Genomic DNA, 15300 nt, shown 5'->3' on the forward strand with positions numbered 1-15300 from the left:
TCCGCGTGATTCATCCGCTCAGGGACTAGCTGACGCTACCTCTGATTTTGGCTGTCTGCTCCTTTTTTCGCAAACAATGTCGCTGCGAGTTTTGCTCTGTAAATTTGTGATTATAAAGTCAATTGACAAAAGGCGCTATATTCAAAGGTAATGACTGAAAGACTTCAGTCATTGGTAACATTAGCTTGTGAAAATATTAAGTATCAATCCGCTGGGTCGTGACCCCCCCCTCCTCCCCCCACCAGTTAGTAAATACTGTTATTTAAGTTGCTTTTTGGTCGTCATGGTTACAATTTTACATCCAAAATGGCCTGTTTGCTTGGGGAGCATCTTTTTAAAATTAGCGGTCAAGGCCCACCTCCTTCAAAAGATTTTTTCCAACTTCTTATTACCAAAACTGAGGTTGAGTATTTACAAAAGTTTCTATTTAATCTCAAAGAATATCTTTGAACTGAACTGTGTAACTAATCAATAACTGAGGCTATCTTAATTTTTACCTTTACAGTTTGTGAGCTAGCTAACGTTAGCTTTACATAACAACCGCACTGCTCTACTATTATATAATTTGTAGACTACTTCATGGCAAGTTGAACAAAGATTAATGTACCATCCAGTAAAATTTTACATTTTATGCTTTATTCTCACTGCGTGAAAAAACTTTGCAAACATCTGCCTTTTTAATGCAATGGGAATTTGTACAATCAGTATTCACACCTGGGTCAAATGACTTGGCAGTAGACATAGGTTTTTATGATCTCCGGTGCCAATTGGCACTGATTAGGAACACACAACACCTGGGTGAGCGTGCTAATTTCAGCTCTTTAACCAGCGGGATGCAATGACGCTCCAAAATAGCCTGCACCAAGTTTGAAAGAGAGACTGAATAAGTAAGATATACATAAAGAGAAGTAACCACCGTTGAGTTTTCACAGTCCTCTGTCCATGCTTCTTTCTACTGTTTCCCTGCTCTCTGGTCTGTCTGTGACGTTGCATGGACACATCAAAACAAACAGAAAGGCACGCTTGTCTGTTATAGAGCTGTGTACACAGCTCCGCTCTACTGGTAATAGGAAAGCAGTCTGGCCTATTTTTGGCAGGTCTAGTATGTATGAAAAACTTGCACACACACGCTAATTTTTGTGGAAAAGCGGTACTAAATTGAGTGATAAAGTAAACAGTGAATTGATGTTGAAATTATATAGTAACATATGATTAGCCAAAACATTAAAACCACTGGTGGGTGAAATTAATAATATTAAGCGTCTCATTACATTGTATTGTTCTGCTGGGAAACCTTGGGTTCTGGCATTCACATGGATTCTACTTGACACGTCTCACCTACCCAAACACCACTGCAGACCAAGTACCCCCTTATGGCAATGGCACTCCCGGATGGCAGTGATTCAGTAGTATAATGCACTGCACCGCAAAAACTGCTCAACAATTGCCCGAGGAACATGGCCTGAGGAACATAACAGAGAGCCTGGCCTCCAAGTTCCCCAGATCGAGGTGATGTACCCCAGAGGTCCTACGTCCATGCCTCAAGAGGTCAGAGGTCCTACTGTAGATTGGACATGGCTCTAATCTGTTGAGGTCTAAACTGAGGCCGTCTAGGGGGTGTCCTGTGGTGTCTGGTACCAGGGCATCTGCAGTGGAACCTTTGAGTCCTGTGGGTTGCGAGGTGGGGTACCAGCACATCCTAACAGCCCATGGATGCTCAATTGGATTGGGATCTAGAGAATTTAGAGACCATGTTGATGCCTAAAGCTCTTTGTTACATTCCTCGGGCAATTCCTGAGCAGTTTTACGGGGTATCATGGTGCATTGTCCTGCTGGGGGGGACCACTGGCATTCCCGAAGAGGGCTACTTGGTCTGCAATGGTGTTTGGGTGAGATGTGTAAAGTGGCAGCCACATAAATGCCAGTACCATATCCAAGGTTTCCCAACACAATTGAATTGTAAATGATATGATGAATGTTATTTACTTCTCCCAGCAGTGGTTTTAATGTTTTGACTGATTGGTGTATATGACTTGTAAAATTAATCAATGAAAAAAAAAAAGGATCCATTATGCTTCAGGTCATTTGTCATTACAGATATTATTATACACAACCTAAACTGTCCTTTGGATATGCATGCATGTTAAGGTTCTGCTGGAATAAATTCATAATATCTTCACTCTTTCCTCAATGTTTATTTTATTTCTCGAACTTTAGGTAATATGGAGCAGATGGCAGATTTCTGTGCAGCATGTTGGCCGGGCCACTGCACCTGAAGAGCTCAAGATATCCCATCATGACTTCCTAGATCATAAAACATTACAGCGTAAGAGTTCTTCATCAGAATTGCAACCTAATCACTACCTAGTAGCCTTACATTATGTCTGTGATACTGAAAATCTTTTCACTTGTCCTTTATTTTGTTTGTTGAAGTGTTACAGTACTTTGTTCTGCCTCAGTGTTTTTTAATGGAAACCTATCATTTGACATCTAGACTGTGCTTTCCACCCCTCATCTGTAGGACAAATTGGAGCTGTTTTCGGGCAGAGGATCCTGGAATACACAAGATCACTTTGTCAAGGAAAGCTTGATTACCTGGAGCGCTTGCCTGATGACATATTGCTCCAAATCCTGTCCTACCTGGAGCTGAAAGATATAGCACAGCTAGCACAAGTTTCAAAGAGATTCAGAAAGGTGAGAGCTTCTAATAATGAGAATTTCACAACAGTACAGTAGTTTCCATATTAGATGACACAGAAATGGTGTTATTTTCTATTTTGCTCTTTGTGCTCAAATGTATGTGTAGAGTGAGAACCAAAACTGTTAATCTGCAGTGTTTTGTCATCTTGTGCTCTGATTGAACTCTGCCAGGTCTGCAACTCCGAGAGGTTTTGGGAGCAGTATGTGAGGAATCGCTGTGCTGACTTTAACAGTGACATGGAGAACATAGCAAATGCCAGGAGCTGGAAGATACTGTTTTATGACTTTCTCCACACCAGTGGGAGTAAGAAGCAGCAGTGACGCAACTGATCAGTTTTTTGACTGTGTCAAAACAACTATAATACATATGCTTTCACAGTGACTCAATAATTGGTATTCATTTTATACTTTGTGAAACAAGAGTTAGTGTTTTTAGTGAGGTTTAGTGTTCTTAAGTTTAAAATTTACACTTCAGATATGTGATCTACAAAAGAATTTATATTTCAATAGTTTTAAAGTGCCAAACCTTCTTCAAAAAAAGCCAGTATTTTTATGTGTTGCTGCTTTCTTGTTAAACTTTGAATAACAACAATCACCACCAGTATTTAATGGGATGATGCTGTTACTTGAAAGTTATGCATGTTACAAAGAGTTCAGTGTTAATGATAAATTCAATTTGCAAACCGTGAAATACAGCAGTGGCCCATCTTGTTTACTGAAGGATAAACGTGTACAACATGTTTTAAAATGGCTTGTTACCAAGCAAATGTCAATACTTAAGCAACAGGAGTCATGCTGACATCATATCAAGGTCAATGGTCAATTTCAACACACACTTCCTGTTTACATTTGCCAGAGAACTGTTCTTGCGCCCTCTGCTGAAGGCCCTCGGCAGTCATCGCTGTCTCTGCCTCCAGACCAGCCTGTGTTTGAATATGGTCTCTGTGCTGTGTTCGCTTGTGCAGCCAGCAGAGGGAGCAACATGGCAATGAAAACTAGAGTCAGATGATGGGAGGAGGAGGATCAAGCAAATAAACCCTTGGGTAACGTGTGCAAAACAAGTGCTGTAATTCTGGTCACCATATCCAGGCCTAAAGACTACAACACACTTTTCCTGGATTGAAACCTTGTACAAATCTACTGTAGGGGCATCTGTCACACCGGTCCTACCTCACCTGAAACCTGTGCAAGCAAGCTACAGTAACGTAAGACAAAGGTATGCACTGGCTTTTTCTTTCTGTTTCTACTTAAGTGGATCAGGGACAACATATTGTACATATTGTATACCACAATACTGTCCTTGTTTCTTACTGTCACTTAAGGATGACAAAATAGAAACACAAACATTTCAATGTCCTGTGTTAAGGGATGAGATGAATGTGTCCTTTTCCAGTATGTTATTTTCCATTAATGTTGAAACTTCCCTCAATGTTAAATATTTGTCCATCCAAATGATAGCTGGGTGTTGGAATGATCTGACATAACCGCATACAGCCTTGACTGGTAGCTACTATGGCCTATTATTAGCCACTGAACACTGGATACCGCCTTCTCAGCTGAGTCTGGTCTAGGAGGAAAAATATTCATTACGTAACAATAAAGGGTCTGTCTCCCAGACCCACTTCCTGAATACCACAGCAGCAACTAGGCCCCAAGCCGAGGCAGAGCGGAAGCCTCATCCATTTGTTTGCTGGAGCAGTGTAAAGCGGTGCCGGTTGTTTCCTGCTTATCCCTTGCCTCCACACATTCACCACGCCACCCCTCCTTCACAGCTCCTCTTTGTGGGTCAGTGATGCAGCGGGAGTGACGCAGCAGTGGCAGCAGCCTCCAGAAGACAACTATACACAGCAGGAACAGGGAGCCTCTGCCAGAACTGGTCCACAGGCAACTTCCAGACAGCAGTGAAGAGGGAAGATGGTGAAGGCCTGATCTAGGCCAAAGAGAGAACCGGAGCGGGCGGTCACTGTCCTTTCCTCCTCCTAAACAAACACCAGAGAGACTTCCACAGTGGCAGAGACAGGCCCGGCAAGACCTTCCGCACAGAGACATTTTGGTAGGCAACTCAAAGTATGAGTGCATGTTACGGCAGTAACATAAGTGCTACCAGGGATGAGTGTCTTTGTATGCTACGAGTGTGAATGTTTGAGAATGAGGTTGAGGCCTACTCAGCCTTGTAGGGCGGTCTGTGCCTCCCTGCTGATCTGCGTCTCTACAGGGCGCAGCTGAGCCTACTGAGCATCAGAGGCCAGGATATTTTGTCCTGTGGTTTTGAACACATACTAGCTGTGATAACAAGGGTGGGTGACAAGGTGCTGCTTACAAATATTTCATATAATCTACATCATGGAGTAATATCTAAGTAGGGGCAATGACTTATTTGTCGTTTTGATTCCATTTAAGCTTGAGATCTTGCGTATTTATAAAAGGAACAGCTTCCCAATTCTTCAATAAACATGAATAATGGTTTCCAATCCTGTGAACTGCAAAGCGCATTTGCCAGATTATGGATACTAGGGATGACCTCAGCAGTTAAAAATATAATGGTTAAAATGGTCCACTATGTTTTGCCTTTAAAATGATTAAAACCATAAATTTGATTGGCTTAACACAAATGCATTTTGCATTTCAGCATGCAGTTCAGACTGTACATACAAATTAATGGTTGTTTTATGTTAGGACTAAAGAAAGACCACGAGGTAGATGGCTGCACGAAAAAAACAATAGTTTAGAATAATTTGTCTGCCCGCCGTCAAAACCTGCATTCACTTCGTCATTGGAGTAAGCACGGACATACAAATTACAAATGTTATAAAAAAAGAATATTCTCTTTAAATATCACTGATTTTCCTTCCCTGCTCCAGAAAAAAACCCAAATACACTGCAGTCAATAAAACCCCTCCAACTTCTGTCTTTAAATATAACAGCACTACTTATAGTTCACAAGAATTTGGGGGCTTATTAGTTAATTTTACTTCTTGGTATGTTTTCTACTACTGCGTATTTAAGCACTTGATATCTCTTTTTATGTTTTTTTGTTGTCACACCAACATGATCCATAGCAGAGGAAGTCTTAAAGTTTAACTGCCTGACATTGTGGTGCACTGGCTGCTCCCCCAGGCTAATGTGGGGTCCTCGAGGAAGCAGATCTTGCCTATGGCACTAAAAATAGATGGCTGAGCCTGTGGTTAATTTTGTATTTGTTAAACAAATATAACATGATGTACCAAACTCAGAAAAGGGAACAGGACAATAGAACAGCTAATATCTAGGTTGATCATTGAGTCTAATTTAAGAGGCTGAAATATAGACTGTCCACGAATAGCACATTGCCTTCCTTTAGGGCATTTAGTGTGTGCTCGCATAATGATATGGCACCTGCTATTTCGTCTTTTGAAATTAAAAGTGCATAAAATTAAAAAGCTCTTCAACTGATTTAAAGTAGGTCTCAGCCAGCACAAAGAGAAGACCCTCACAGTCACATGACTTCACTCAGTTGTGTAAATTAAAGAGCTGCTTCCGTCCTCAGAGGCTAGCGAGCAGCTCACAGTGCCATGTGAGGGTTCAGCCTCCTCCCATCCCCCTCGTCTGCAGTGCTGACGCATCTGCTGCTTTTGCATCAGTCAGCAGCCTCTATATAGGTAGACCGAGAGTCCCCGCTGATAGCAGGACACTCTTTTTTTCCTCTCAGCCTTGCTCTCAGTTTGCACGCTCACTGCGATTGTGAGAAAAAGCACCGATGAACATCTGTCCTGTGACTGCTGTGTACACAATAGGACAGTAGTGACTGCCATCTTCTCTCGGGTTCTGCATTACCTAACCACAGTGACTATGTAAGCACAGACGAAAGGCTTTGCTGTTATATATCGCTGCACAGATAGAGTGTGTGTGCACAAGCATGAAACAGATGGTGCAGCGTTATGCATTCGTGGTGCATGTTCAGATCATTTTGTTTCATTTGAGACATTTTTCCTTTTGGTCAGCATCGATGCATCAGGATCGAGCTGCCGTGGTGCTGAGGAGATTTAATACGGCATTTGTAGAGAAAGCAGAGCAGCGCTCACTCTATGCTGCTACCAGCAATGCAGCTCAGCGTTTTCTCTGGCTATAGCATCGAGCACTGAGCTGGTGTGTGATGTAGCACCCAGAATCTCTCCGCTCTCCCTACAGCCCTCTGCCATGCTTAATAAAAGTTGCCGCTTCCTGCTCAGTGGCTCCAGAACGAACGCTTCAGTTGCCCAGCTAGCACAAAGGCAGACCCATACTCCGGTTTAGCTACATGCTGTACAAACTGAGATATTCCTATAGCTGAAGAAGGACAGAAGAGGGACAGTCAAAGGAGGGCAGGGCAGATCTAGCCCAGGACCTGGGCTGCAAGGATAGAGGCGAAGGACGTTGGAGCTGGAGTCATCTGCACACAGAGAGGGAGGGAGAGGAAGAAAGACGTCAGAAAAAGCTCTGCTTCTGACAACACCACTGTTCAGCGACCATCATAGAAAAAAAAAACTACTTTCGCCTTGTCCTCGCGAAACTGTTTTTCATGTATAGTTGTGTATATTGAGGGCTGTAGAAAAAGGATACTGCATGACACTGTTTCCTGTTCGCCCTGCATCATTCTCTCTGTTTTACTAAGGTATGTTTTGCATGGTTTCCCTTAATTCATAACCTGTTTTTTTGCGGAAGTACACTTTGCAGAGATGCGTGAAGTGGCTTTGGCTTTGACATTTCGCTCTTTGTTTGACGAGACCGTGTGCTATACTGTCATTTCTTGGTTTGTGGTTTGGTATGTGGGGTTTTTTATTTTACAGGTTGAGACGTAAAAAAATAATATCACATGAGCTTTGAAGGTAAAGAAAGGTCGGGTGTGGCAAAATCATACGCACTGATGACAAATTTCAGATTTCCGCTCAGCATGCGGTGGCAATAAACCACAACAATTGGTATAAAATGTGAAAAACAAGAGTAGTAAAGTAAAACTGTAACCAAGAAACTGCTCCCGTGAACAGCACAAACTGAGAAATTGGTGCAAAAGCCGTGGCTGATCACTTGCTGTTATCAAATGAGAAAGTCCTTTGGGTAGCATTTCTGCTGCAGACAAAGACACAGACCAATACACACAGTACATTCATGCTGAGACAAAAGCAAACCTCAACTGCTCTGTAGACTGCTGCATGTTGCAGGTTCTCAGACAGGGCAGGATGTTTGTGGGAGAGAGGGGACCGAATACCCCAACAGCTAGTACAGTCACTTGCCATCCAGCTGAATCCCAATAAGCGCTGCGCCATAGCATGTTGCCATGACAACGGAGGCCTGTCTGAGGAAGAAGGCAGGAGGCTGGTGGTGTTTTCAACAGTCTGAGAGGCTTCAAAGAACGACGGCCATATTGCATTTGTTGCACGAACACAAATTTGGAAGTGAATGGAAAAAAAACAAACACACATAACATGACATCACTGATAAATGACCTAAATCCCTTTGAAGTAAACAAAAAGTACTGTTTATGTATTGCCTTTTAAATAAAAAAATTTCAACTAATTTTCAAACGCGTAACGGTCAAGACAAAAATTAGAAAAGCACTAAGCAATAATGGAACTGCCTGTTAATCTAATATAATTTGAAACTATCTTTGCAGCATCATTTGCAGACTAAATCTCATAAGGATCACAACAAATTAAACGCTTGTTTTAATGTTCACCACTAAGCAAGAACACAACAAAGTTTACAACAGAGACACTAAATTTTGGAAGCATTGCCTCTAGACTAGCATTTAGCCAAAGCATCTCCAGATAAAGAAAATCATGGACTAATGCTAAATGTTATGGTTGCTGTAATTCTTTCCCTTGCAGCTCTAAATGAAAATGAAAAAATAGTAAGAACATGAAGTACTAACTTAAGTTGGTTATTTAAACATTTATGCAGGTGTTCATCACTCACAAATACAAGCTGAGTGTATCTTTGCAGATATAGTCAGCATGATACGTGAGACATGCTAAATGACTCAGTATAGAGTCAAACCACACTGCCTCTGTTATGAGTAGGCCACAGTTGGAACAACATGCTAGGTGACACATCCTCTTTCCAAAGTGAGAATGAATGAACTTTGACTTCCTCTGAGAGTTGCAGATCATTTAGTTTACTGTCAAATTAATCCACAAATGGTGCTTTGTCAATATCAAAAAACTGTAATTCCCTGTCTGACCAGAAATCTGTGCACGTGTTTAATATCCATACAGATGTGTGTCTTTAAGATACAGTGCATAGTACAATTATTAGCAGAGCAGCTACCTTTAATAGGCCAAAGAATATAAATGTTTCTATTTTTTATAGCAATAATTATTGTGCTTCTGTGCTACATTACATTGTATCAATGGCCCTTTCTGGCTGCCATTTCCATCATCAGGCATTAATAACTCTTCCCTGCAGTTAACAAAGTAATGTATGTGGGACAAGTGAAAGGACGTCTCTGCTGCCGACTGACAGACAACTGAAGAAGGGAGCGTATGAGTCATCAGTGCGTAAATGTCTGCATGCCATTTTCATAATAACCTAGACCTTGAGAACATCAAGAGCTATGGTTGCACGCTCAATGGATTACCACCAAAACAGAATTATTCTAAACAATAATGTCAAAATAATATATGGCTGACGGGGTCACAGCATATTTTACAATATGCAGGCAGTTGTTGTTTTTCAGTAAGATTTCTCTCTCATGTCCTAAATACTTCGTTCTGGGATTAGTGCATCAGCACCTTGGGCTGCTCATGACAAGAATATTCCATGTATGATAAAGCAGGTCAGAACAGACCTGAAACAAAAAGGAAATTATAGGGCAGACAAAAAATACTTGCATATAGGAAGTATATAAGAATGCTATACATCTGGTTACTATATTCAAGCGTTTTTCCTCCTAGAAATTAAGTTCTGAATTCTAATATTTCTGTTCCTGTTTTGTGACTAAACCTTAATTTCTGCAGCATTTCTACTTATCTGCATAACACACTCCCAGCTGGGTATTTTCTACTAGAACCCACAGGTCACTGAGCAGCTCGCTGTTACTGAAATATCGAAACAAATGTATTCTTATTACAGTATTCTATCAATAAGGTCTTCCTTATAATAATCAAACAAAAGACAGGCTTTTAATTGTCTGATTTAGCCTTTAGAAAAGATTACGAGAAACAAGAATAGGAAAAAAGGAAACAAAAGAACAGAAGAGCCTGAGGATAGTAGTGGCATAATCCTGACTGTTTGATAAAAGTGTTTGCACTTTACAGTAGATTGTCTTTTGATGATCATATAGTGTGTTTTATTTATTTTTTAAGAAACAGGATGGAGATTATGATGGCTTGAGTCACCACAACTGTTGACCAGACTGTTGGCACTGGAGCTCATCTGTCAGGACACTACTGCCATCTAGTGTTAAAATACCGGAACAGCTAAATCACCACATGTACAAAATGTACACACATCTTCTTGATTTTCAAAACAATATCAAAACCATCACATCCACCATTTTGTAATAATCTGATAAAATTATTTTTTTCTTTATCTTTCTAGATGACTGTGGTGTCCCCGTGCACTCAGAACCTGATGGATAGTGCTCACCCTCAAACTGTGCTTAGCAAGCTCAATGAGCAGCGCTCGCAAGGCCTCTTCTGTGATGTCACCATTGTGGTGGAGGATGTTAAGTTTCGAGCCCACAAGAACATCCTGGCAGCCTGCAGCGGGTACTTCAGGAACACTCTGACAACTCCTGAGACATGGAGCTCTGGCCAAGTGGTGGAGCTGATGGACCTTAAGTCTGAGGTGTTCGCCAGTATCCTCAACTTTATCTACTGCTCAAAGGTGACGTCAGCTAGTGCAGAGGACACAGGGGGACTGGTGGCAGCTGGAAAAAAACTTGGAATTCCTTTTTTAGAGAAGCTTGCAGAGCAAGAGAGGCAGGACAAATGTGTTAAACCCACTGACTCCAGCACAACCCCAGTGTCTAAAAAAACTAAGAAGGAAGCTCAGAGGCCTGAGGACCTAGACAGAGGGCCGCGCATCACCAATGCTTTCTCTATCACTGAGGTGTGTCCTGGGAACAATCTTTTAACCCATCTGGTTCAAACCAATGGGGAGAGACAGTCACCAGATGTGGGACAGCTCCCATCAAGTTGTCCCACGACCTCCTGCCTCAGCGGGAACAATGAGACAACCCACGCCCTCTCAGAGCACTCATATGCAGTGAGCAAATCTACTGAAGGCAAAGACAGCAGTCAGTGGGACAACAAAAAGGTCTGTAAGCCAGCAATACCTCATCCAAAGCAACTCATTTACAGGAACACAGGCCCGCTTAAAAAGCGCCACAGACTGCGGGGCACTTTGTGTCGAAGCATACTTCCAGCACCAGCTGAACCACAAGCAGATAAACCAAATACAGTTACCCCCACATTAGCTGATGGTGTTTCCGCAGCACCTGCTGTATCCATGACACCACCTCCACTTTTTTCAGAGGCAGAAACACAGAAAAGAACAGACCCAGAGCTCCCGGTAGCCGCGGACAGTGGTCTAATGGAGCTAGGTCCACCAACCCTATCCCCTCACCCAGAGGACAGTATTTCAATCTATGGATGTGACCACTGTCCAGAGATATTTGCAAACAAAGCTCTTCTTACCATTCACTCAGAGGTACATAAAAAGCGTTTTGTCAGTCATTTGTTTTGCAAGTTTTGTCACAGAAAGTTCATACACCTCAAACGGATGCGCAACCATGAGCAGGTCTGTCCAAAAGCTGTACGAGGTCCGCCTAAACTGCATGCCCCTGACATATCAACCAAAGATGTGGAACAGATTACAGATGACAAGCCCAACACAGAGAGTATGGTGACTCAGCTACCTACTCCCAAAATCTCCTCCCCTTACACCCCAGAGCCTCTTCAAGCGGACCAATCAGAGCCTCCACAGGAAGAGAAGGTAGTAAAGCTAGGTAGCAGTCAAAGGAGATACAACTGTAGCGTGTGTAAACGGGTCTATGTCACCCTGTCCAGTCTCAAAAGGCACGAGAATGTACATTCGTGGCAGAGGGCTTATCCCTGCCATTATTGTAATAAGGTGTTTGCACTGGCAGAGTACCGTACAAAGCATGAAATCTGGCACACAGGTGAACGTCGCTATCAGTGCATTTTCTGCCTTGAGACATTCATGACATATTATATCTTAAAGAACCATCAGAAGTCTTTTCATGGCATTGATCCCAGTCTAGCTGTGAAGAAAAAATCTGCCAATGGTGGTCTTAAAGCCAGTGTTTATCCAATCAAGCTTTACAGGCTTCTGCCTATGAAGTTCAGAAAGAGACAATACAAGACATACAGTCAGACATATTCAGAGAGTGTTGAAAGAGGTGACGAAGCCCCACCAGACAATAACTCTCTCATCCCTCCATTTGAAGAGAACGGTCTGATCAGCCACCCTGATACTGTTTCATTCCCTCTGACATTCATGGCAACAACAAAGATGGTGGCTCCTGTCATTCCTCACATCAGCTTTGGCAAGCCATGTGACCAACATGTCGAACAAAGTCTCAACAGTGACTTGGAAATTCAGAAAGGCACAAGAAAAGAGGCAGAAAACAGAGATTCACCCTTCAGTGACTACAACAGCACCTTCTCTTTGCAATCCGAGTCTCCTGCACTGGGTTACAAAGACGATCCTCCAGTGCTAAGCAATTCAGAGCACATCGGTCGTAATGTGCCATTCTTTAACTCTTTGAACACTGTTAAAAAGTTAGGTGAGCTATCAGCTTCTGCAAAAAGAGTTGAGGATATGACCAAGGAGATACTTCAATCGAGCACTGAGAATCTGGTGCGCGATAAAGATGTGAGGGCAAAGACTGAAACGTATATCGCCAAACCTGCATGCCCGGGTCCATCTGTGGATGGTGCTGCCATGCCGCTCTGTCAGATAACAGTGAAAATAGGCAATGAAGCCATCATTCGCCGCCGAATCAAGGGATCTAAGCTCTTCCCGAGAAAGAAAAGGAGAATCAGAGACCGGAGTGAAGAGAGCCCAAGTCGGTGCCCTCCAACAAGGGAAGACTCAGAGAGCCCCAGGCTCCGCCTGCGACCTGAAGCGACTGCCGCAACAGAACCAGAGACATACGATGATCCCAATGACTGTGACACAGCTGATATGCTTTGGCGTCCCTACTATTCGTACAAAGCTAAAAAGAAAAGGAAGAAGTTGAGATTGAAGCACAGAAAGGCTTTGTTTCACGGTTATCCTGACATATCTGCAGATAGAACTGCTGCCGGTGAAGCTCATTTTGATAAAAGCAGTTGGCTGACAGAAGAGAGCATGTCGGGTGGTAGTGGAGAGGTGAAACGCAGTCTCAGCAAGAACTCCAGCCCGAGGGCCACCTACAACTGTGACATCTGTGACAGCTCTTTCATCACAGAGACTGGTCTGAGAGCTCACGTTATTGGTTCCCACCCATGTTTCTGCAGAACCTGTGGTAAACAAGGTCCCCCTGGTGAGGCTCCTGCCGGTGGTGATTACATCTGCAACAGCTGTATGGAAAATGGCTCCTGTTTCGATAACACACCTCGGAGCCCCAACCCAGAGAAGAAGTATCGCTGCTCCTTCTGTCCCCAGCGGTTTCTCTACCTTGCCACCAAGAGAAGCCATGAGAAAAAACACCAGGAGACAAATGAGGAGGGATATAACTCTGACAACTTCTCACCATGTTCTAAATACTCAGCACACCTGTGTGAAGACAATAAACAAGACACCATCAAAACAGAGGAGAGTGACAATCAAGGAGCCACTGACATAAAAAGTGAAAGAGTGGAAGAAGGACATTTTTCCATTGATAAAATGAAGCCTAAAATCGAGGATACATCTGACTTTATGTCTTTAGCTGCCTACCAAGATGTGTCATATCCCAACATCAAAAGTCCACTATCACCCTGCATTGACCCGTTGTTTTCCCTGACACACTCAAAGCTGAAACATAAAACAGCGAAAAAAAGGATCAATGCACAGCATCCTATGCATCTCATCTCAAAGAAGCAAACTTGTGACAGAGACAGTGATAGCAACAAGGACACTTTGATGGGGCCAAGAACAACAGGTCACAATGATCGCGAGAAGTCCTGTAAACTCTTAAGGAGAAATGACTCTGAAACTAAAGGTGCCCACATTTCTATACACAAGCCAGAGAAATGGGTGTGCAAAGAGGAGCCATTTTTCTAAAGATCTTTGACTGTGGAAAATAACAGGAAAGAGAAAGTGAATCGAACTTCACGCGGCTGCTTTAGGTTAGAAAATATGAGAGTGTTATCTTTGCAGCTGAGCTCAATAAAATGTTTTGAATGGACAGTAAAATGAGGATCTAACATCAGTGCAGGCTGTTATCTCTTTCCTCCCATACTCAACGACTGAGCGATTTTTCACCTTTGTAGAGCATATTTTTTGGGGGTAATATAGGTCTTTCTGACACAGACTGTACCTTGTCCATTGTCTATGCATATATGGCAGAATCAGTGACATGACTGTAAGCAGTTTCAGAGCAGGGGTAGGATGTGTTGGACAACTGAAAACCTGCCTAGTGTGGTTACAACTTCACTTTTTAAAACATGTCTGTGGGAAAACAGTATGAATTTCATAACTGTCACATTTCTGAATCTCACGTTCGGTTAACTGGCTACGGTGAGTTGCACTTTATAGTTAGACTATGCGGATGTGTTGGATAAAATCTTTGATAATTCAATATAAATTCTAAGCACCATATAATTTTAATTTCTAATTAACAAATGGCACCCTTGAGATTAAAATTACTACTTTTGTGTGTTTAATATGTATAAAACATGTAAAAATATTTAAATAAATGTTGTTGATATTCTACACAGTTACATCCTGTCTTCCTTTAGCCTAGTTAGAGATCCGGTACACGCTTGACTACGACAGAATTCAGTGACCACTAACTGATAAGCACACTTACTGATTTTCTGATACTGATGCTAAGGGAATAGTTACAGAAATCATAAACATCATGCGGTTGAAGTGTGGAGTGGAAAAGTTAAAATAGCAGGATTTAAAAATTCAAATAAACCTGCCCCACAGCAAAAAAAAAAATCACTAAATTTAAAGCCACATGGTTATCTGGTCCTTAGGAGACCTGCAGCCCATCTGAGAAGCTCATTCCCTCATTCTTCCACACTAACTGCATCTGTATTTAGAGTTAGGCCTCAAGACACAATTTCCAGATGTGTCTAAATTCCTCACTTCTTTCTAAGACTGGGTTTGTGATGTAACAGATGGATCATAAGTCGAGGTATAAGGCCCTGCTCGACACACTAACTACTCCATGGAGTCAACATTTTTCAGTCATTAAATTAAGGACAATTACATACTGAAATAACACTGATGACAACAATTGATGTAGTGTTACTGATGCTATTCTGGATTGAATGTGAGCAGCATTTTTAATTACTTTACATTCATGACCTGTAAGCATATGGCACTGAAAGCCATAGCGCTTTAAAATATGTAAAGATTAGTTACTTTAATGTAAAATTTTGATTTGATTTCACTTCATTGTCAGACAAAAGTCTGAAATTTGTC

At 42.1% G+C, this 15300-nt stretch overlaps 2 protein-coding genes across 7 annotated transcripts; both read left to right on the forward strand.

The window, feature by feature from the left end:
• The first annotated feature begins 306 nt into the window (after positions 1 to 306).
• fbxo36a (F-box protein 36a) lies at positions 307 to 3047 on the forward strand. Its single transcript, XM_042486199.1, has 4 exons — positions 307 to 402; positions 2218 to 2326; positions 2522 to 2694; positions 2872 to 3047. Exons 1-4 carry the CDS (start codon positions 307 to 309, stop codon positions 3019 to 3021), a joined length of 528 nt encoding a protein of 175 aa, XP_042342133.1. The 3' UTR covers positions 3022 to 3047.
• Positions 3048 to 3696: 649 nt separating this feature from the next.
• On the forward strand, positions 3697 to 14492 carry zbtb38 (zinc finger and BTB domain containing 38). Of its 6 annotated transcripts, XM_042486624.1 has the most exons (4): positions 3697 to 3916; positions 4473 to 4753; positions 10020 to 10156; positions 10255 to 14492. In XM_042486624.1, the coding sequence occupies exon 4, from the start codon at positions 10255 to 10257 to the stop codon at positions 13927 to 13929; it is 3675 nt and encodes a 1224-aa protein (XP_042342558.1). In that variant the 5' UTR covers positions 3697 to 3916; positions 4473 to 4753; positions 10020 to 10156; the 3' UTR covers positions 13930 to 14492. The 6 variants fall into 6 exon arrangements, with proteins under 6 accessions (XP_042342558.1, XP_042342559.1, XP_042342556.1 ...); XM_042486625.1 differs by having other exon boundaries at positions 4317 to 4753; positions 10020 to 14492; XM_042486622.1 differs by having other exon boundaries at positions 10020 to 14492.
• The last annotated feature ends 808 nt before the right edge of the window (positions 14493 to 15300 follow it).

This window comes from Plectropomus leopardus, chromosome 5 (genome assembly GCF_008729295.1).
Source record: "Plectropomus leopardus isolate mb chromosome 5, YSFRI_Pleo_2.0, whole genome shotgun sequence".
In the NCBI taxonomy this organism is placed as follows: domain Eukaryota; kingdom Metazoa; phylum Chordata; class Actinopteri; order Perciformes; family Serranidae; genus Plectropomus; species Plectropomus leopardus.